This window comes from Carassius auratus, chromosome 6 (assembly GCF_003368295.1).
Source record: "Carassius auratus strain Wakin chromosome 6, ASM336829v1, whole genome shotgun sequence".
NCBI classification, from domain to species: Eukaryota; Metazoa; Chordata; class Actinopteri; order Cypriniformes; family Cyprinidae; genus Carassius; species Carassius auratus.
This window is the reverse complement of record NC_039248.1, coordinates 18,018,994-18,043,252: the sequence shown is the minus strand read 5'-3', so window position 1 is coordinate 18,043,252 and position 24,259 is coordinate 18,018,994. Positions and strand designations below refer to the sequence as shown.

The 24,259-nt window shown below is 35.6% G+C and overlaps 1 protein-coding gene across 3 annotated transcripts in view; it reads right to left on the bottom strand.

Annotated features, from left to right (window-relative positions):
* LOC113099054 (lipoma-preferred partner homolog) overlaps positions 1 to 24,259 on the bottom strand; it is a 175,596-nt gene that overhangs the window by 88,584 nt on the left and 62,753 nt on the right. For all 3 annotated transcript variants that reach the window (XM_026264147.1, XM_026264134.1, XM_026264139.1), the window contains 2 exons: positions 8,154 to 8,260; positions 1,395 to 1,517 (listed from right to left, as the gene is read on the bottom strand). In XM_026264147.1, coding sequence (XP_026119932.1) covers positions 1,395 to 1,517; positions 8,154 to 8,260 — 230 coding nt within the window. The remainder of the gene's footprint in view (positions 1 to 1,394; positions 1,518 to 8,153; positions 8,261 to 24,259) is intronic.

Here is a 24,259-nt window from a genome sequence, read left to right as displayed (position 1 = left end):
GCTTGCCAAAAGCAGGGTGTTTCTAGTTCAGAGACAGCACTCTCCATTATTAAGCTTTGGCCATGTAATAAGGCAAGCTCTATCTGTGGTGCTGTTTGCCAACAGAAGGGACTTGTGGTTGCTCCAAAAGCGACAGCATTGACTCCGAATGCACTGGCCTACATTCATTATGTGTTGAACTATTTAGTAAAGTGCCCTAGGGCTCAACTTGAGTGTCTGCTCTTAACTTCATTTGATATCTATTAATGATATGGGTCATTATAATTTTAGACTATAACACTTTCCAAAAATGAGAAATGACTGGTACACTTAGACATTTTGATTTGCTTTTCATCTGTCTCGTTGTGCAACCTAAATTAGTTAATCTTTTTATTTATTGGGGGAGTGATAACAGGTTGTTTTGTTATTTTCTTTTAAAGAAGGGCCTCTGCATCCAAATTGATTCACTGTGGGAGTCAAATAAAGGCTAATGAATAAGTCAGAGATAGAAAATAAATAAGAGATATTGAGTTCTTATTCAAGTCTGCAGCCTGCGCAGAATTATAGATGACACTCTAGATGGATGACACCCTGTACCTCTTCAAAGACATATTCACACCAAGCATGAACATTCATAGTGAATGACGGTAGCAAACATTTTTTAACAGAAACATTTATTTGTTTATACGTTAATTTAATTTTGATGCAGGAGATGTGTGTGATCTTCCGTAATATTTTTCGTAATATTTGGCTACTGTTCTAATCGTAGCCTATCCTACTGTTATAAACGAAAACTATACAGCCTACTATCCATGTTTATTGAGTTAATGTTCAATTATATTAATTTCAGCTAAGTCACCAAACATATTCTGATTTTTAAAAAGAAAATAATTTTTTTTGCATTGCTGCACTTTTATTGAAAGGTTTTGGGTGTTTACTTGGGTAAGCATAAGCTTGGTAATTGTCATCCTGGCATAATGTTGCCTATTCTTTTTTTTTTTTTTTTTTTTTTTTTTTACAGTTAAAATAAAATAAAATGAAAAATACATTGCTGTGGACGTTGTTTACTCCATTAATGTGTTTTACTGTGTTAACAGAATAAGGATGCGAGTAGGATTCCGTATTCGGTTTCCGATTCGGTATTCGGTCGAACCCAAAAAATCTGGATTCGGTGCATCCCTACATCAAACCATGCAAATTATAGTTATTACACAACATTGTGTGACTATGTTTTTTTATTGCGTTATGGACTGCAGCTTTAAGCATTTGTATAAATTAAACGCTATATTATATTAAATGCTACGATTTCTAAATCAGTGAAGCTTCCAGAATGTCTTTTATGTGGGTTCTGTATTCATATATGTTTAGAAAACGTGGTTGGAGGTGGTTTGGGAATGTGTTTGCTATGACCGTACCTGTGGCGTGCGAGGTTTGTATGGTGAGCTGTTCTCTAGGTCGGCCAGGATGCTGGTCAAGGAGTCGATCTCAGCATCTAGACTAGAACGTCTCTCTTCTATAGTTTTCTCGGGTCCTTTTATCTGAAAAACACAGACACAGTAACCTGTAATGAAATTAGGTCTTTTTGAAAGAGGGTTGCTCTAAATCAGCTAACCCACTTAAATCAGACCTGAACATGCATGATACAATGAAAGAAAAATAACAAAAAATTATACACAAAGAAGGCAATTTAACCCTCAAATACAGTACATCTTCCACTGTGGGCTATTATTACACATCACCTTAAGCATTTGGTGATTTATTTCTTTTGGTGATGTGTTTTGTCTTTTACTTGTTCATTAAAATTAATCGTGGCCTCAGACAATTGGCTGAAAGTGAACAACTGTAACAATAAGACATGATTGTCTGGGATAAAGTCTTTAGGAGAAAATCTCAGTGATGTGAAAGAATAAACAAAGAACAAATAATGCTTTGTTGGTGAGACAGCTCATCTCATATTAATTGAATCACCCCTCAGCTCTCTCTCCCTCTCACTCTGTCCGCTTTATCTGTTTTCACTCTACTTAAAAGTTTCACTGTCTCCCAAACTGACAATAACAAAGCTTCACTCTCACAAAGTTTTATTCACACTTGCAGGTTGCACTTGCCGTTGCAGGTTTCTTTTTAAGATGTTTACACTGAGGTAGCACGGCACATCCATAAATAAATATCTCACCTCACTTAATCTAAATATTGGGTCTCGCTTGATTCATGTGTCGCGCAGAGCGTTCTCACCAAGTCTCCAGGTAAGCATGCAACATCTTCTGAATGAGAATTATAATTTACAAAAAGCATAACAATGTGGTGAGCATACAAGTATAGTAGCAATAGTGGACACTGGAATACAGCACAGGAGACCCTAAAGACCCTAAAGTAAAGTTGGATGAAATTTGCTTACCTCTGTGACTTCATTAATTTCAAAAACAAAAAAAATAAATAAAAATGAAGTCAATGTATATCTGAATGAAATATTTTTAAATAAGTTTCAATAAGTTATTCTAAGCACTATACTAGAGCAGTGTGGCACAATTGTTTAAATATGCCAAATTAATGACAATAGTTTCTAATACAAAATATTCTAAGGCAAACTAAGGTCTTCCTAACTATTCTTAAGCAAAAACTGTATATATAACAATTGACTCTAAAGTCTGAGTCTTGGATGAGCAATACATCTGCAATCACCAACTCCTGTCCTTTGTGTCAGAGAGGGAGCAAAGAACAAAACTATCAAAGGCTTTTGAGGAATGGCAGCCATGTGACGAAAAAAAAAAAAAAAAAAAAAGGTGTGAGGGGCAGACTTTGACAGCGTTCTCGCTCCTCATCAAAGGGGGCACAACAACCTTCTCCCCTCACGGCTGAAGGACACTGATATCTCTTTTTGTCCTCTGCAGCTTCTTTTCTCTTTACATGACACTAGATAAATAAAAGCCCTTTATGTGCATTGACATAGCTTTGTGAATAGCTTTTGTTAGTGAGTATTCAACACAGTGCGGTCATGACATAAACTGTGGTTTTGAAATGAGGAACTTTTTTTAATAATAATAATAATAATAATTTGTGAATATACTGTAATCAAGGGGATATCCCATGTCCTTTTTTGCTGAGCAAATACAAATATCAATAGAATATTATACTACTGTTAAAAACTCGAGGTGGATGCATTTACTTGACCAAAAATACAGTAAAAATAGTAATATTGTGAAATATTATTACAATTTAAAATAACTGCTTTCTATTGAACTATATTTTAAAACAAGATTAATTTCCTTGATGGAAAGCCGGATTTTCAGCAGTATTACTCCAGTCTCACATGATCTTTCACAAAGCATTCTAATATGCCAATTTGGTGCTCAAGGAAAATTTCTCTTTAAATTATTGAATAATAGGAAGCTAAATCCCAATTTGCTCTAAATTAGTTTGGTTACTTTAGTCTGCCTTCGTCTTTCAGATGAAGAGAGGAGAGGTATCAGGATTGCCCGTGGCACTGAGCTCATAGGCCAGGATCAGTAGCCGTGTGTCCACTGTCGGGCCAAAAGCGGGCGTGATAGTGTGTGCCAGGGCCAGTCGCGTATCCACTGTCACTTCCGGTCCTTGATCGTGCCTCGTCAGTGATTCCTCTGGGCCAATGGCCAGGGTTTTTTGGCCCGAAGAAAACCTTGGGCCAAAGCGGGCCAGCTGGGGCTAGAGGAGTGGTTATGAACAAAGGCAGAGTTTCTCTGCATCTGGAGAGCGTCAGCGCTGTGGATCATTTCAGAAAGCTAACAGCTATAACATCAGCATTAAAAACCACGTGCCTTGTATCATACCTGTCAAGTATCCCGTTTTGGCCGGGAAAGTCACGTATTTTACCCTTCTTTCCCGCCGTCCTCCCGTATTAGTATTTTCCCGTAAATCTCCCGTATTTTTTTTTTTTTTTTACCTGCGTTATTAATAAAATAATATTAATAAAAACATTCCCAATCTGAGCTCTGTCACTTGTCTCGCGATAACTCCCACCTGTAGTATCCTGTCGCGAGGGGTGTGAGGTCAGATGACATGAGTTATAACGTGGGAAAAACAACAACAACAAAAGAAAAAACAGAGACGGATGATGGATGCTACAATAGAGAGTGAAGGCACACCTGCCAAAAAACCAAAACCCATGTGTAAATACCGTGATAAATGGGACAGCGAATTTACTTTTTTAAAGTATGCAAAGTCTGCAACAAATTGGTACAACAACTCACTAAAAGAGTAAAAGAAAAGTTATGTGAAATGAAAAGAAAAACTGTTAAAGAAAAGCAATATGAAATGAAAAGAATATGTGGAATTAAAATAAAATATAAATGTAAAGACATCAATGTTAAATTAACAGAAAATATGCAAATAAGCCTTTAAATAAATGCTCTTCATATATACCCTTTTGTGTTTTAATTTGGGCTATAACACCTGTCTTAAAATGTAAGGGATACTGGAGCTTTGTTGGGGTGGTGGGACTGCTCGCAATGGGCGCTGGAAATTTTCCCTTATTTTCAAATCCAAAACTTGACAGGTATGCCTTGTATGGTGATGCATATAATCACCATACAAGGCAGAAATATTTATAAGCGATGCAAAAGTCTATGCACGCTAGGCATTAACGTTACCATAGTAAGAATGGTAAATGCAACCGCTTGAAGAAATCAGACGTCAGCTTCTTATTCTCTATCACAATTGTGTATTTATTTAGTAACATATTCTATCTATCATAAGTCTCGCCTCGAGTGACTTTAGCTCCGCGTGTATGTCATAAAAATATAATAATGGTTTTTGTTCGGGAGCTTTTATAAAAATATATAAATCATCATTCTTTCTAAATGTGATGTATATAGGCTACTGTGACTACAAATAAATAGAATACGACTCGACTGAATAAGCAGGCTATGTTCATAACATTTTATTTCTGTGTGACTAATTTTCAATCCTGATAAATTAATTAATTATGATCAATGTAGGCTATCACTTATTATAGTAAAACATTGATGCTATTGGATTACCTGTCACAACCTATTACAACCCTAGACAACCCCACAAGACCAGGCCCTAAAAAGCTTCCCAAACAATCAGGGGAAAGGGCAAACATCATGTATCATTAAAGCCAAGGTCCTGAATTAAGTTGAACTTGAACTAAAAGCTAACAGACTGGGGAGAATGAATTAAGAATGAATTGTGCATGCTGAAGGTGCGGTTTATTTGCACCTGGTGTTTGTGTTGTTTAGCAGCATATTCACAAAATGACTTATGCAAAACAGGTAACGGGCACAAGCACTGTTACTGGGCTGCATGCTATTTGCATAGAGCAATTCCCGATCTTCCGGATTCGTTCCTAACTCTAGGATGCGATATCACATACTTTACTAGGCCTGTACTAGTACATACTTAACTAGCTCTTCAAAGTCTGAAAATAAGAAAAGTTATAATGCATCATTTTGATCAGATGATAGCTTGCCTGTAGCTCAAACATAGCATTGACAATGACAAGATCATGGGTTAAATTCCCAGGGATTGCATGAACTGATTAAATGCAGTCTATGACAATTTGGACAAAAGCATCTGTCAAATGTATATATGAAGAATAACGGTTGCCAAGATCGACAGAAAATTAACACAATGTACTGTGTAGTAAAAATGCTGATTTGTGAAGAAACACATTCTATAATAAGCTTAATTTACATTAACAGGAGGTTATGTAAATATGTAACGTAAATACACACACTGTAGTACTATTTCAGCACATGTACAGCCTGTTTAAAAAAGACTGCGTTGACAAACTACATGAAAAAAAAAAAGTTGCATAAATGTCCCGTGAATTAAAATAGAATGGTTTAAGAACAGTTTATGTAAATAAGGGAAATAAATACAAAGTGAGTTCCATATGATTATGTGATCAAAAGCAACTTCTGAGGCTATTTCCACAGTCCAACTCCCTATATTGTTTCATTATTAATTATACTGCACGCTGCAATTTATTAAAGGGTCAAGACTTTTAATTTTTAGACATGTTCCTATAGCAACCAAGACTGAGTCATGCACACACCATAAAAAGATCAACAACAGTTTACAGAAATAAGATACTGTAATAACACGTACAGCCCGTGGAAACTGCACACTTACACAAGTATGCAAGCATTTTTCCCTTCGGCCCCTGTTTTGTGAGCCATATTACGTGAATTATCTTAATTCCATTAGGAGAACTGGACAGACAGTTCAATAGCAGGACATAGTGTAATGAAAGAAAAGGCATAGCAATCTAATGAAGTACTTCCAACGGTTATGTAAGCCATCCTTTTGCATTCTGGTAAGCACCGTTTGAAGAGAGGAAGCTGATTTAAGTGCTGAGTTTAATGAAAAACCACAGAGACAGATAAGTGAAGTTAAATAAAGACTGCATGTGTTGCTACGTGTTCTGTTACGGGAAACAAAAGAATTTAGGCCAAGTATCATTTGATTATTCATGTTCACCGCGCCACTCCGGCCTCTTCCTCTTGTTAGTTCTGCTTAGGAGCAGAAATAATTCAACATCCCCTTTTTTCATTCATGAAAGATGTAGAAAACTGGAATTAGGGAAAGCTGCGGGTCGAGCGGATTGCCACTCTTTTACAGTAAAGTACCCACACGCACGTGAGCGCGTACGCACTCTTATCAGAATCAAGAGCTAGCAGTCTTCAGGGAAATGGTGTGAGGAACACAACAAAATGTGCCTTGCCGTGGATTCTCCTCAATGTCAGAAACCATCAGCTGTCACTGATCTCCTCTTGTCTGAGATGTAAAGCCGGTTAAACTCATTTCTACAGAGGAGTCGAGATCCTCGCCTCTACAGTCTGATGTCTTTTCTGTACCAGCCTAATTATCCCCTGATAACACTGTCTGCCATACGCTGACTCCATAGAGCTAGATCAACAAACGCGCTGATTCCCTCCGGACAGGCTTCCTCCCTTGCAGAGCGGTGTTCGTGGGAAAGCGATCCAGTGGAGGGTTTTAATAGAGCAGAGAACATGCCTTTAGTCACATTCTGAGCAGCAGATAAAGCGGCCTTATTAAAAAAAAAAAAAAAAAAACACTATTGAACCCCTGATGAAGACTTTACAAGAGTCTGGTCATCACTCCTCATGTGACTGGATCCTGTCTTGCATAAACTACATGGACATATTATCAGCAGACCGAAGCAAAATCAGTAATGTTAAATTAAATCTATTCACATTATTTGGATCAAAGGCCTACTTCTAGAACAGTACAGAATGAGAGGAGTTTTTATTAGCATTTCTTGCAATCCCTGGAAATTCATTACTAGTATAGAAGTATAGACCTTTTGTACTGTATGTGTTAAATAATGATAATGATAATGTATAATTACAATGAATGTTAGTCCGAATCAGTTTCGAGGATGTAGTTAAATGGATGTTTGTTTCTGAGGGAGGACTGACTTCCTTAGGGGGAATATGACCGAGGTGAACCAATAGGTGTCAGCCTTCCCTGTGGCCTCACTCATTTCTAAACGAGTGCCAATGAACTAACATGCCTAGTACACAGCCACAAAAAAAGACACAGACTTGGCTGGCCTTTGACGGTTTGTCGGTAACACACATGAAAAGGGACGTGAAACTTTCTCAAGTGACTTAAATTTATATCAGGGATTAAAAATCTGAGATCACTCTGAACATCGTGGATTCAAAGTCTGATTTACAACTGTTAAGTTATGGGATTTTGACAAAACAGCCAACAGAAAGAAAGAAACAGCATTTAAGATTTTGCTTCATTTCAGGTCACTAATCAAAATAAGCAAATTTGTTCTCCATGTGAACTTTTGAGGTCTTTTCTTTTTTCTTTTTTGCTTCCACTGAAGCAAATAATTTGGAACACTCACAAATCATGTTTGTTTTGCAAAAGCTTGCGCAGTTCATGCCAACCCAAGCTCATGATGTAATTAAAGCAAAAGGGGGGCATTCCAAATCCTAACTATTAAGTACATACAGTAATACATACTAAATGCTATTACAATGAAAAAAAAGCTACTTTCCCTTCATATGGTTAATATAATGTAATTTAAAATGTAAATAATAATAATAAAAAAGGGTTAGGGTTAGGGTTAGGGTTAGGTACCCCACTGGAGGTCATCACATTGTATATTGTGATGACAGGTTTAGCAAGGTTTGTCTCACCTGAAAGCCAAGGGAGGCCTCATGAATTGGTGGAGGAGGTGGGAAGCTGGATGGAGACGGGAGCCCACTGGTGTCAACGACAGGTGGAGGAGGTGGGGGATAGTCTCCTGTAAATAAAAATTCAATAAAATCAGACAAGAAACACATTTAATGGCAGGCACCCCATGAGTCAATATGATAAACTCTCTTCCTCAGGGATGAATAAATGCACAACAGGTCAGAGTGGGCGGAAAACCGGTAGATCAAGCTGACATAAATCTGACACACCTAGATGTCACAAAGAACAGCAGATGAAAGCTTTACAGGATATAATATTTTCACATAACATGATGATTAACTACATTTTTTTTTACATCTACAGTCGCCTTACAAAATACCGCTCTGTGTAAGTACTTAAAAGTGTTAGGGTGTGTAGAAATTGAAATGAAGGAGGCTTACACACACGTACCATATTGTCCCTGATAGATTAATACATTTGACAGCAACCATTTGGTTAACTAAGAGGGTCTAAGCTGTAGTAAGTAGGTGTTTGTACAGATTAAAAATCTAAGTACTGTGCTCAAAACAAGTGAGATGTTGCAACAAGCCAATCGCTGAGTTGTAAAGTCCACAGCTAATCCAGGGATTGGGTTCCACTGCATGTTTCAAGCAGGATCAATATTTACGCGCCAAATTATTTTCTGATTTGACTGCACTCGGCGTCCAATTTAGGACTAAATCATTTGACCTTCTCAGAACCAATCCAGACATGAGCTTTTCAAATTACTGCCTTTTAGGGGAGGCAGTAAGAATTCAGTGAGTCTTTGAAGACACTTTTGATCTATTTTTCCCAGTCTTGTTGTAACTTTTTATCTGTCTTTTGGATCTAATTGACGTCATAAATGTTTTTTATACCAAATCTGCTGGTCGAATTAATTAACTATGGTCTTGAAATATCTACAGTTCAGAAATATGAATGCAGACAGAAAAATATCACATGCTAAATGTTTTGAACATTCTAATATTTCTGCCAACTTGAGCACTTTACGTGAACCGTTTATGTAATAACCTTGTGACCTCTGACAAAACTCATATGCACTTCAACCATGGCATCTTTAACATTCCAAAAAAAAAAAGGAAAGCGTCCTACGTCCCCCTTTCTCCTCCTCCTCCTATAATCTTCATTTGTACTTTTCTCTGCCTTATCTTACATCCTTAAGTCACTTGTAAGTTGCAAGTTGACACAAAATTAATATCTTAAGTTCCTTAACATCTTATGTCTGTCCAACATCCAATGATGTTTGGATTTCTCAAGTAAGGGCGAAACGAGATGCGTAAATGTTTCAAAGATGGCATGATTTATTGAGGAGGTTTGGAAGAACAGGGCAAAGAGAGACCAAGAGAGGGAGGTGTGGGACAGTACCACTCGAGCAGAGCCTTGAACTACAGAATAAACTGAAAGTGGAAGTCAGTCTTTACTAAACATGCCCAAGAACAGACAATGTGGCAGTAGCAGATATTACCAACACAATCTCATAAATGTGACCTGATAATATTAATAATAGCTCTGTTCCGAAATCTAGTGAGCTGCCTACACAAGTGGCCTCTCTTAGTTGCGCTCCCAATGCAAAAGTTGATATAAAAGCTTAACTAATTAACTGTTTTAGCCACTAAAGCAGCATTACATACACAGTATCCTGAAAAAAAAGTTGTATAATGCTTTTCACAAAATAATATTAAACATCACAACTGATAATAACAGAAATGTTACTTGAGCACCAAATGAGCACATTAGGGTGCTTTCACGCTTGGTTCACTTGCCTGGTCCGAACCAGAGTTCGATTGTGCCTCCTCCCCCTGCCCAGGCTGGAATATTTGGGTTCGTACCGCGATTCGTTTGCGTCATCAAGGCAGCAGCTGTTTATCTCATTGCTTAGTAACGGCGGCACAGGAGAGGGTGGCAAATGCATGACATTGCTCTCTGCACTTTTACATATTTACGTTTTTTAACCATTCGTTTTGTTTACAAAGCTTCGGTACATAATGGCTCTTACGTCTGTCTTACAAATGACCTGCAAATGATCTGAAGAACACTGTAGGTGAACAGAAAAAGACGTACAGCTCTTAGTTTGCAGCACATCAGCCACGCTTGTCAGGAAAGTGAGTGAAACACACACACAAACACACATTTGTATCAAATAATACGTCATCAATAGCGGTTCACTTCTGCAATTTGGTACGATTGTGTTCACATCAGCAGTGAACCGTAACGGAGTTCACATGAACCGTACACCAGACCACCGATTTTTAAGTGGACTCGGGTATGGTTCACAGTTGCACACTCGAATTCGGAAGTCAGCGTTCACATCATCCAAACGAACTGAACTCTGACGTCAATCAAACCCGTGTGCGAACCAAAAATCCTAGTGTGGAAGCACTATTAGAATGATTTCTGAAAGATCAGGTCACTCTGAAGACACATCCACGAAACGTTAGCTGAATGTCAGATGCATATGGCACACAAAAGTGGAAACAGTTCAGGAGTTTTGAAGTCTTCATCTGATTGGTTGAATTCTACAGAATTTTGGGAATACATGTGTGTATAGTGTTCTTTAATGTTCTGCCTGGAAACAAAGATGCTGTGGCACCAAACACCCTCATGGAAGAACAAAGCCGTCGTGTTTACCTCTGTGACAATGAGCGCTTATCAGGATCAACTAAATGCCAGATTTTCAAAAGTATGTGCAATATGTATTTTAAATTTAATTAAAAATGTTTAAAAATATATATATATATATATATATATATATATATATATATATATATATATATATATATATATATATATATATATATATATATATATATATATATATATATATATATATAAGTTATTTTAAATTATTTTAATCATTTTTAACAATATTATTGTTTTTACTATACTTTTAATCAAACAAATGCAGCTTAAAAATAATTTATTCATATATTTGAATGGTAGGGGAAAAATTATAAAAAATACTCAAATAAGAAGAATAAATAAATAAATAGTGTCTAAAAAGGTGGCATATAAAAAGAAGGTTTGTAAGACAAACAACAAATATGTAGCTTCACATTTTTAAGGTCGTTAGAGCTCTATGGTTTTAGCTTAGCAGCACACTAACAGAAAACTCAAATCAAGCCTTCAAGTGTGCTTAGCCTGAGCAACATTATTTGATTGAGTTGCTTCCTTAGTGTCCATGAGTCACTAATGATGTTCCATTTCAGTTGAGAAGGCAATTGTCTATAGGTAGATACAGCAAGGCAGTTCAACGGAGTTAATACCTGTCATTTTCATCTCACAAATGCACATGAGAACAATCAGTAACACTTGCAGGGCATCCCATCAGGTCAACAGAACATGTAGCATCACATAATAACCAACTTGTGTGTGACAACTATAAGGTTTCAGTCGCTGACAGCTTATGGTAAAATAGGTCTCTGCCTTGTGACACAGTGTTATGAAAACAAGTACGGACATTATACAGTACATGTGTGATCAGAGAGGTTTCTGTGGTGTGAGGTCAGTGAGTTTGGGACATGTTATCTGGTTGCTGGTTCTCTTTAGACAGACCAGGGGCCCCTGTGCCATGAATGTAAGAGGCTCCATTTATGCAGACCGGGAAGCAAAGGCAGTGCTTACTCGCTAATGAGACAAGCAGCAGGAACACCTACTTATTACCACACATTTCCACTCAACTCTTTATTGAGCAATTACGCTCAAGTACCGGCTTTGTGAGGGCCGAATTCTAATCAGTAATTAAAGTTATTTGAAAGGACCATGAGAGGTATAATTGGTAATCAGGAACATGAATGTTGTTAAGGGTTGAGTTAAAGAAAAAGAAGAAGAAAAAAAAGAAGAAGAAAAACAAGCTCTAGATGAAGCCAGTGGAGCATAAAAGCTGAGATGAAATGCACTTCCTGTAACGGGATGATTGTGTGTGCATTTCTCAGATGTGACCCGTATAAAGGGTTTTATTCCAATCCAATCATGTGCTTATGCAGATGTGTGTGTTTGCATACACAGTAAACGCTCGTTTCGTAACACACCACAGTTTTATTTTTTTCTGCACCGGAAAAGAGTGGTGATTGACAAAGAAGTCAAGAATATTCTGTAAACTTGTGCCCAGCTATTGACTCAGTTGTATGGTATCTAATGTTAAACTCATAAAGCAGAGTAGTTTTAAGATCAAATACCAGAATATATGCAATATGAATTAGATTTTTCTCAAATACTGTATGATTATTTACTTGCAAGTTACTCTTGTCTTAAAACAGGCAGCTACAGTATACATTTTCATGTAATATTTAATGCTTACATAAAGGAACATGTATATTTACAGTATATACTACACAAAATATATAGTATTAATATTAAAAATATTAAGATTAATATTATAAATTGCACTGTCTCAATATAAAATAAATATAATGTGTTCACTTTGTTGACATTATATCTTTTTCAATGTATTACGCTTAAGAGAAAGCTATTTGATTAAATTCAATTCCACTGCTAAAGCGAATTTCACAATAAATATAGTATGTATAGGTATAAAAAAAGACAATGAACAAGATAAAAGTTACAACTTTTGAGGAAATACTTTGTAGAAAGATAACCTTGTAAAGATTTTTATTTTTCATTTTGTAAAGGTTTTGATTTGGTCAAAGCTACGTGGCCTGAAAAGTTTGAGAACTAGAACTGTAATATAATAACTACAATCCAAGCAGTAGGATGATGACTATAATCTTGTCATTCCGCATATTCAACAGGTTTCTTTGTATTCATTTAAATGCACAGAAGTTATTTGAAGCTGAAAGTGGACAAGAGGAACTTCATTTTGCAATATACAAATCTGTGTTTGAACTCTGTGCAACCTCTGTCCATCTGGCATTGATACTGGCACAGTAGCAACTAACAAATACACCGTTTCAAAAGAGCATCTATCGCATACTGTTCGTGAAATGAAAATCTCCACTCTGACAGACTCATTCATAAAGCCGGAAGAGCGTTCTGTGGAATGTCACTTTTGTAATCTGTGCAGCACGTTGCATGTTTATTTGGTACATATTTACTGTAGATGTATTGAAAAAACATTTTTGCACTCCAAATTTCCCAATGAATTTGATTTACAGCAGGAGTTCATGCAGAAGCATCTTTGCACCGGCATTTAAACACACCGCAGTAAACAAAATGAATGGCTGGGTGCATTTGGAAATGAGGATCTCCAGTTTTGTCATTTCATTGGCATGAAACTGGGAAAAAGTGTGCAAACCATCCAATATATTCACATATCTACCCAGCAACAAACAAAATGAAAAAAAATATATATTTGCTTACGATCAAGAATTTTTAAACAGTTAAGAAAAGGTTGAATTTGTGCTAATATTTACCTCTTGTTTTGATGACATTATTATGGTTTTATTTTTTTTCAATTAACTTTTAGGGCAGAATTAAATAAGAAAATAACTATACATTTAACATAAATGTAAATATATTAATGAATATATCAATAAAGAAACTAAGAAAGAAAGAAAAGAAAGAAAAATTCAAGCAAAAGGGTTGACAAATCTATAACCCTTCACAGTCCTAGAAGAATAAAGTGTTATAATTACCATTGTGACATTTCCAATGGTTTATCTTTGTGGAGACGCTCTCAAAATGTGCTACGGCAGGGAGACGTCCTAAACGCATTTTTATATCTGTAATTATCCGTCCGTATTCTCTCTAGCATCCGCTGCAGCTCTGAGGTTCAGTCCTGCTCTTAATTAACTGTAATATACAACAGACAGATTTATGGCTTCATTTGGCTTTGAGGTTTGAGGTTTTTGGAGATCTCCTTCTCGAAGCATAGAGGAGCCGACAATGCTGGTTTGAGGACATCTGACAGGAATTCGAGAGGGATTGAAAAGGGAGTTTTAAAATTTGGAGACATAAAAGGGGGATTAAACTATTGTGCAGGAGCAAAAACGGAACTAGTACAACGGAGAGGTGATGCCCTCAAATCTACCATCCCAGCAGTGCGATCTTCAATAAGAAGCACAATACTGTATAGTTTCTGCACTACCAGTGAAAAGAAAGCACCCTGAAAAAAAGTTATTAAATGAAAACTAGCTGGGCTGTAACTGAGAATCGTTCGGATTCAGAAAGCCAAATGGAATGTGTCGCCATGTACTGTATATTTAACTCAAATGCAGGGATGGATCTGGTAATTCTGCAGGTGAACACGTTCCAAAAACACGTTCCAGTCCAGAACCATGGAGCTTCTGTACAAAGAGCATCAGGCAAAATGGAGGGTTCAGTGAAAGTGGAAATATGGGATTGGAAAAGTGAAACATCAGTCCAAAAATACTTAAGAGAGATCAATAGAAAGCAATGCAGTCCACTGGTTGAAAACAAAAGAGGAATGCAGGCTGGATGAGAATGAGGGGTTTGTCTCAAGTGGAGGGAATTTACTACGTAATTTAAGGCAGGCAGGGCACATGGCAGATAAAAAGGGCCTACTGAATTATGTGAGGACATGTGTGGACATGCAACCCAAACGGGTGCCAAACTCTGCTGGGTACATGCTCTCTGGTTTTTGCAGAACTTGTATTGGGCCTTGCATGTTTGTGCAATGTACTTACATAGAATCCATTGTACAAACTTAAAACAAAACATTTTTGAGTTATCTTAGACTTGGACCCAGTTATCTAAAATAGACAAACACAGTGTATTCGACTGCTATATGTTTTGAAGGGGGTAAAGTATTTTTTGTTTTGATATTTTTCAGATAATATTTAATCAATTTATTTTGGCTTTAGTTGAATTATGTAGTTATGTTTTCAATTGTAATACTAAATTTTTATATAAAAAAAAGTATATTTTTTCACACAATATACCAGTGATCCTTAAATGTGATCCTGAAATCCTCAAGTTCACTAGTCAATGTCTTCAGGATCATTAGAAAATCACAGGTAGGTTTGTTTGATCAGGGTTGGAGCTAAACTCTGCAAGAAAAAGGGATCTCGCCAACCAGATTTGAGGATCACTGCAATATACAAATAAATAGGTATTTATATATTCATATACCTGTATACAGTGCAGCTGTTTTGCTGTTTGAGAAAGGGATCATCGTATTTGGAGGTCCTTTGGCTTTAAAAAAAAAAAAAAAAATAATAATAATAATAATAACTGTTATAGACAATGATTGGTTCAGTTACACTCTTAAAAATTAAGGTGTAAAAAGCTGTTTTCATAGTGATGCCACTGAAGAGTTATTTTTGGTTCTCCAAAGAACCTTTCGATCAACATCTTTCAAAAAATAAAAATAAACAATTCTTAGCATAAAGAACATTTCTTAAACCTAAAAACCTTTCTTCACTAAAGAAACTTCTATAAAATGGAAAAGTTCCATGGACCCTAAAGGTTCTGCTTATTTTTATTTATTTTTTTGGTCAGGATTTTTTTATGAATATAAAGTTATTTTATTTTATTTATTGGTAAGTTTAACATGTCCTTCCTGAAACTAGGTACTACTGAAAAAAAAGTCCTTACTGACCTCATTGGCCTGTAATTTGTGTATTTATTTAGCGTTTATTACTAGTCACATTTTATTGGGTGTTTATTTATATATTTAACTGCCCTTACGTTTTTGTGTGTACTAACTAAAACTGACATCTCTTTCTGTTGCTGTTTAATGCAAACTGACAAACATTTTTCTAATTCCTACATCTTAATTTCCTTCGGCTAATCTGTGCTTTCATTTTTCAGATTTGATTTCTGTTATGCCGATAAGCCTTCGAAAACATAGCCGAGTTTCGTATTTGCTTTTAAAATACATGCAAGTTGGAAGTTTATGAAAAATTAGGGCAGCTTCAGTTTCATTTGTGAAAATCATTTTTGGCTCCATGCGTCCTTGTCTGGCTCAAGAAGGACATGAAACTTCAAGCAGTGGTCTGAATTAAGCTGACCAAAAGCTGTCATGTCTTTAAGATGCATGTCATATGTTCATTTTCCATCTTTAAAACCGGGTCAATCGTCAGCCTGTCACTGGAAACGATATATTATATTATTGAGTTCAGTTCCCAATGGCGCCAGACCCTGAGATTACTGTATTAAAGCATCTGTAAAGTTCATGACATGTCCCTTAAGTACCGCTAAGAGGATGTACATCTAATTCTCCCACAAAATTCAACTTATGTTCCAGTTTAAGACATTTACACAGTTTCTAGGTGGTAAGTGGCTTAAAGTGCTGTTTTTACATTGTCTACTATGCTGTCTAGCCAACGATTATCATAAAGCGGGATTATCTGTCGGTGATGAAATGAATGGAAACACTTGAAAGTGATGGAAACACTTTGAGTAGCCATTGAGAATCTTTCCTTCAGAAGCAGAGGAAAACTTTGTGAACTTGCTGACATACAACCTGCAGATACATTTTCATAATTTTATTTTCTCCTAATGTTTTTGTCCTGTTTTCATCTGAGCATGCTTGCTTGTTTCTTTATTTTTATTTCTTTTGTCTCTCTCCCTCCTCGTTCGGCTGGTCATCAGCTAACCGACTACCGGCTGTTATGTCAGACTCCCCACATAAGTCTCTCTGTGGAAACCTGACAGGAAACCCACAAATGAGAATCTTAAGGTTCCCGTAGAAACCACAAGCATCTGCTGCTTACTTTGACAAAAGGCCGTGCAGACAGCTCACATGCTTAGTCTTTTATTGTTGATCCTGTCCATTCCACCCATGAAAAGTTTTTGAATACATTTTCTTCTATTCTTCACTGAATGCTCTGAGGACTTTACTCGTACTTTTCAGGGAAAATCCATATGACTATTTAATAAAAAGCTTTTTCTACTAAAAGTCACAGTTACTATTCAAATAATGTTTTAGAACTGATCATTCATTTTTGGTAACATTTTAGTGTAGGGACCAATTCTCATTATTAACTACTTGATTAATAACATATTACTAGCATTTTGGCTATATATACTGTAAGTATTTATAAAGCACATATTCAGCATTACCGTATCTACTACTTGCCTATTCCTTGCTAAGCAGTAATAAGTGGTGTCAATTGAAGCAAAAGTTGCAATTATTAGTGAGAATTGGGCCTTTACAGTACATACACTCTTAAAAATAAATGTTTATATATAAATGTTAATTTATTTATTATTGCCATTGATTGTTCCATGAATATTAGCTGTTTTTAACACTGATAATGCTAATAAATATATCTTGATCACAAAATCATCATATTAGAATGATTTCTGAAAGATCATGAGAAATTGAAGACTAGATAAATTGCTGGTGAAAGCATGGTATTTTTTATATATATAAATCGTGCAATAAATAACAGTTACTATAAATTGGAATAATATATCACTATATATTACTGTATTTTTATCATAAAAATGCAACCATGGCAAGCAAAAGCTTTTTCTTAAAAAAAAAAAAAAGAAAAAAAGCTTTTCACATGAAAATGTATAATTTTTTTTTTTTTTTTTTTTTTTTTTGCATGGCTGTACAACGACGTTGACGCCAAGCAGAATTCTTTGCAAACCAAATGGACTGCACAAACACCAAATTGGTAAGTGGCTAATCCAATTTTCCTGTCTTTTAAGTAATTCAGTTAGGACCACTGGGCGACTGTCACATCACCTAATTAATATTCATGAGTCAGGCTGATAAGGTTTATAATGAGTCGCCCCCACTTTTCAGATCATTCCTACTCTCCTGCCAAAGACCGTTTATTCAACCTTCTAATTAACAAGGAGGTGAACTAAGGCTGTCAGGACATAAACAGCTCCCTGTCACATCCGCAGTGGCCATCAGGTGAACTCCAGTACCCCATTACAACAATGCAAAAAAGAAATGGCCATTACATTGCAAGTTCTCTTCTAAAATCGCAAACGGTGAGTCCTACTTGGCCTCAAATTAACACGGTTATATGGAGGCATTTAATCAGCAATCTCTGTCTATTTGTTTTATTACCGTTTCCTATTAGTTCTCACTACCAGTGCCAGCATAACACTCCCAATCTGTAAAATAATGATTGGATTACTGTGTGCAGCACATCAAAAATTAAAATAAAGGATGAGAATCTGACCCACACAAGGTGCTGGTCAATCCTGCACAACCACAAACCTCAATCGTTCTGAAATCGGAAAGAGGTCCAGTATAATCAGAAAAATTCAAGAATCATGCAGCTTATAAACAAGCCGTTTTTTTTACAGAGCCCAGACCTTAATAATGTTGGGTGGTGAAGGGTGCATCTAAAGTGATTAATTTCATTTTATTCATTTAAAATGTATATACGTCATGATTTCCATACAGCTGGAGCGCCCGTGAGCTCCTCTAAAGGGCACTCCATTCTGTACCTTGCCATTCACTCAGGACTCCATTTCCCATAATCATTTGCCTGGACTCATCAAGTGCATCACCTGTCTCTCATCAGGTCACAGCTGTTTCACATTAGTATGAATTTAAGAATAGCACACCCACTCTCTGTCTTCGCTGGTGATTGAATGATGTATAGCTCTCCCATGGTTTCTAAATTTCCATGTTTCTACTTTCTCTGTTTCCTTGCCTTTGTGTTTTGATCCCTGGAGTGTTTTCTTGTTTATGATTGTTTTGCTGCCAGCCCTGACCCTTGCCTGATTATCTGGATTACTGTTTTGCCTTGCCACTGCCATTGTTGTTTGCTGTTGTTGACCACACCTGTTTGACTACGCTCTTATTAAAGCATTGCATTTGGATCTCCACTTTGTTTTCACGCCTCCCTCGTTATAATATAACACACTGTCATGTTGTTCCAAACCCGGTTGACATTGTTTAATGTGAAAAGATACTTTTGAAATGGAAATTTGAATGTTGGACCCCACTGACTTTCATTGTACAGAGAAAAGTTATAAAATCTAATAAAAATCAAAATACACTCTTTTGTGTTTAACAAAAGAAAATATGTCATACATTATTTAAAAAATATGCGATTTCTTCCACAACTGGTTTTTATTTTGACCAAAAAACACGTCAAGCTGAATTCTTCATTATTTTAGTACCTGTATGAAGTCAACTACTGTATGTGCTTTTATATCAACGGGTGTAAACAAGGTCTATGAGTTCAGTCCACATCATACTGTCATATACCCAACACACAATAAACAGAATCCAGTGAACATCAAAGCCCTCACTAAATCATTTTGAATTTATTGCCCTAATCGTATGTGGCATAATACAGGACAGACGTGTACAGCTGCCACTTTCCTTTCCTGTCAGCCAAACATAATGGCTTATTTGGTCTTTGCAATGTGCAAGCCATGGCTGACAGCCATGTGATGACAGAACTCAAAGCATTGTTTGAGCTATAATAAGTCTAACCGCAAATCTTTCTACCAGTGGACTGCATGAGAAGAATGACCTTTGACCTGTGTGGTGTTAAGAATTCTCTGCGCTCAATGGAGAGATGAGAGAAGGGCCTAAAAGGTGTAATGGATATGAAGTGATTGATGAAGGCAGCTGCATGAAACAGCAGAGATCAACACAGACACATTAGGATTCTTGGAGGACGCTCAAGTGTTTACTTGAACCTTCCAAGAATATCACAGTTACAACGAAGAGTGAGACTTTTAGTTTTTTCTTCTGCCTTTTGTTTCTTCATGAGATGCTGATAATAAATTTAATAAATCCCAGTTATTTATACATGATTATAATTATTAATTTACAACTATTTGCATAGCAATATTTGCTGAGAAAAAAACTCTAAATGAAGATAATAGTAATCATTTATTATACGTTACTGTGGAAAATTAGTAAAGTATTGAATAAACATCACAAAAAAAAAGGCTTTAGAAATCTATATATTCATTCAGTTGTGCTCTGTCTAGTTGTTTTGAACACAAGAAACACGTTCTGTGTAAATGACTCATATTTAAATCATTCCAACAATAGGAAAGCCCTTTATTTACAAAACTTATTATCTCTTAAAGGAACAGCTCTTTAAAAATCTTAAAGAAGATATTTTGAAAATTTTTGAAAACCAAAGAGTTACTGCTGACTTCGATTGTAAGAATTTGCTTCAGTTTTTTATATTCCTGAGTGGGGGAAAACAAGTCTGAAATAACATGAGGGTGAGCAAATGATGATAGAACATTCATTTCTGGGTGAACTACACCTTTAAGGGGAATGTAGCAGAAACAAATATGCCTACATCTTCAGATGCTTTGATTTTCATCACTACTCTTTGATTAAATCATGTTTGGAAAAACCAACAAAATTAAAGAACTCTTCGATGCAAAGCCCCTGGTGGCCCAAATCTGACTCCCACAACCCAATGTGACTGGGTAGCCTTGGGGGTCTTTTGCTAGTAAGTGCAGTCCCTCATTTGCATTTATTCTAATCCACAATTTTATATCAGATTCACAGTTTGATATAAAAACTAAACATTAATGTAAACAGCTATAATCTCCCCGTATCCTCTGATAACAAGCGTAGATGACAATATTTTGCAACTATTGTCGACCAGGCAAGTAAAAATAATATACAAATATAATTAAAACAGATAAATAATTAATATTTACACACACACACACACAAACAAACAATATATATATGTCCTCACATGTCCTATATATAATGTCCTCAGTTTGATAAGATGCATCTCAAAATCATAAAGTCACTGCTGGAAAGGGTTCAAATATGCCAAGATATTGGAAAACTGAAGAATCTGCAGGACCTTAAAGACTTTTCTGAAGAACGCTGCTCAGTTTAACTGTTCAGAACAAACAAGGGACTCATGCACAACCATCACAAAACAGAAAGACAGTCAAGGATCATCAGGTAACAGCACACAGTATTAAGAACCAAGGGTTCCCAAACCTTTGAGTGGGGTTATTTTAATAATTTCAGCAAATTTTTGTCATGTGGACTAAATGTTAATATCTTTTATGTACAATATCTTACTCAGGACAGTACTAAATAAAATATAACATGCATTTAGTATGATCTCTCTCTATATATATATAATTATAGAATTTAACAAAAAAATTTCATTCATAACAGCTTATGATGCTGAATACAATTTTGATACTGATGCATCCTTAGTCCAAAACAATAAAATTAAACAAGGGTACTGTGACGTGTGCTTTCAAGTAAATAAACAGATTCTTACTTTGTTTTTGTTTTGTTTTTGTTTTTTCATTCAGGTAATCATGTTTCAGAGATTTGGGACCATGTCAAAGAGCTAGGATGCACAATCAAAACAGTCAGATAATACCCTGAATAATGTTAATAGCTTTCATGCCACATTGTTTATCATGCAAATTTTATTGTATATAAAGTTTCCAAGTGGCCAACCAAATATTTAGTTGTTTAATCCTCTTAAATCAAAAGAGACAATGAAGTTACAAGAGATTAAACAGCAGTGATGTGTCTGGATTACACTTCCCGAAATGAGTTTTTGGATTACAGGCCTGCTACAATCTAACCTAAAGCTATATGTGATTTCTATATGGAGAACTCTTATTTAACTTTAGCGAAAACACGTGACACATTAATATTGAGAGAGAGAGAAAAGGCAAGCACACAAACACAAACCCCCCATATTTCTTTAAAAACTACTATTTTAACCCAGAGGTTCTTTGCATTTTCTTGGACCCTTCAACGGCATACATTATTCACTGATATGATAATACTTGCACAACACAGCTCAGAGAGGATTACATAAATTATTTGATCATCTTATGTGCTCGTCCACAAATACCATCTCAGCTAAACAATGTTTGTAAAAAAAAAAAAAAAAAAAAAAACGTATTTGTAAAAAACATATGTTTCACAAAAATACATATGTGACCCTGGACCACAAAACCAGTCTTAAGTCGCTGGGGTATATTTGTAGCAATAGCCAAAAAATAATAATAATAATAATAAATAAATATATATATATATATATATATATATATATCTATATATCTATATATCTATATAGATATATATATATATATATATATATATATATATATATATATATATATATATATATTTATATTGTATGGGTCAAAATGATAGATTTTTCTTTTATGCCAGAAGATATTTTGTAAATTTCTTACCATAAATATATCAAAACTTCATTTTTGATTGATAATATGCATTGCTAAGAATTCATTTGGACAACTTCAAAATATGTCTGATCCTAATGAACCATATACCAATGGAAATCTTATTTATTCAACTATCAGATGTTGTATAAATCTCAGTTTTGAAAAATAAAATGTACACTTAAGACTGGTTTTGTGGTCCAGGGTCACATATAAGAGTTGTTTTTGAAAAAGTTTGTTTTGAAGTGTCTTTGGCTATTCACAGAACAGATTATTGTGATTGGGTCTTGTACAAGAAATAACGCAAACTGCTTTCTAAACCAACTTAAGGATCCTAAAGACAGCTTAAGGTCAGCTCCTTTCATTACATTAAATCAACGTTTTTTGTTTTTTTTTTACATTTAAGAGTCATACAGTTTTGGAACCACATGAGGGTGAATACGTGATGGCAGAATTTGTATTTTTTGATTAAATGATTACTTTAAAATACTCCATCTGCAATGGGTTCACCACACCAAAACTTGACCGTGTCAACTTGGACAGCCAAATGTGGTGCAATGTAATGTTGTAAAGAATAGCAGACACAGCGGGTCACAGTAAATGTCAGACTCTGAAGCATGTGCTGATCACTGCAGCCCAACGCAACCCTACAGTTCTATATTACAGACCCATGTATAACAACTTGAGAGTCTTGTATTATACTTGCTTGATAGATGTAGTCGGACCACACTTTATACAATAAAACATTTCAGCAAAATAATTAAAGAGGAACCTGTGACAGTAACAGCAAAGTTGTAAACTGGATAATATGAATGGGGAAATATACTGACAGAATTGGTGGAGATACAAATCCTTGCCTTCTATAACTAAAATATGCCTCATTTAATAAGTATTTGTCCAACCACCCAAGTATAATCTATTTGGTAGTCGTGGGAAGGCGAGAAGCAAATGACCCCTGCCAATAAGTCTTGCTAAAAACAGTTTCTAAAAAAAAAGCAGATAGGCCTTTTCTCTGTCTTGTACAGATGTTATTTTTCTTGCGGCACAGAGGTCTTCCTTTCACAGAAATTAGAGACGAGTGTGTGCTGGAGTTTGAGTTTGCAAATACTGAGTATATTTATGTGTGAGCTTGTGCAAGTGTGTATCAATCTGCTTGAGCAACTAATGGTTTCCCTAAAATGTGTACTGTAAAAGGATGATGAGGTCACTGTTTTCACACTAGATGTCTATCAGATAATACTGCATTTGATCTTTCAGAAAAAAGTAGAGAAAAGAAAATGCACCTTTTCACTAAAAAGCAGCACGGTCTGGAAACTATGTAAAGTAGATGTTTACACGCCCCTTTGTTCTTTTGTTTGGCTTTGCTTTCTTGAACAACCGAGTGAACAAGTTCCTGTTTTTACCGACCATCCGCTGTGAATTAGACATGCAGGTGTTTAACTGTTGAGCTGGCTGACTCTAAACTCATATACATAACAGGCAATTTTGAGGTTTGGCACATCATAAGTTGTGATGGTCATGTAGAAAACGAGAACAAAATACTGGCTAAAGATACGGTGTCTGCTTATATTTGCCTGTTGATAAAAGTAGGACATAAAAGGTCATGCCACTTTTTGACAGAGGCAAATGTATGGATGTATGGGGAAAAAAGACCAGGACACGGCATGGTCCAGATCTCTCACATGAGCACCACAGCTCAATGTGTTATGCCACAGCTCCAACAAAACAAGGGTTATTTATATATTTGTTATATTTTTGGTTAGGGAATTTATAATATAATATAATATAACATAACATAACATAACATAACATAACATAACATAACATAACATAATATAATATAATATAATATTTTGGTAATAAACCTTTAACTGAATGTCTTTATTTAGCTGGTAAAATAGGGTAGCACAGGCTTGTCAGAGAAGGATGACAGCAATTATGCGAGATTAATTATATGACAGTAATGCATTAATAAAGATATTAAATATATTTTATTAGATTAGAGAGAGCGATTTCTAAT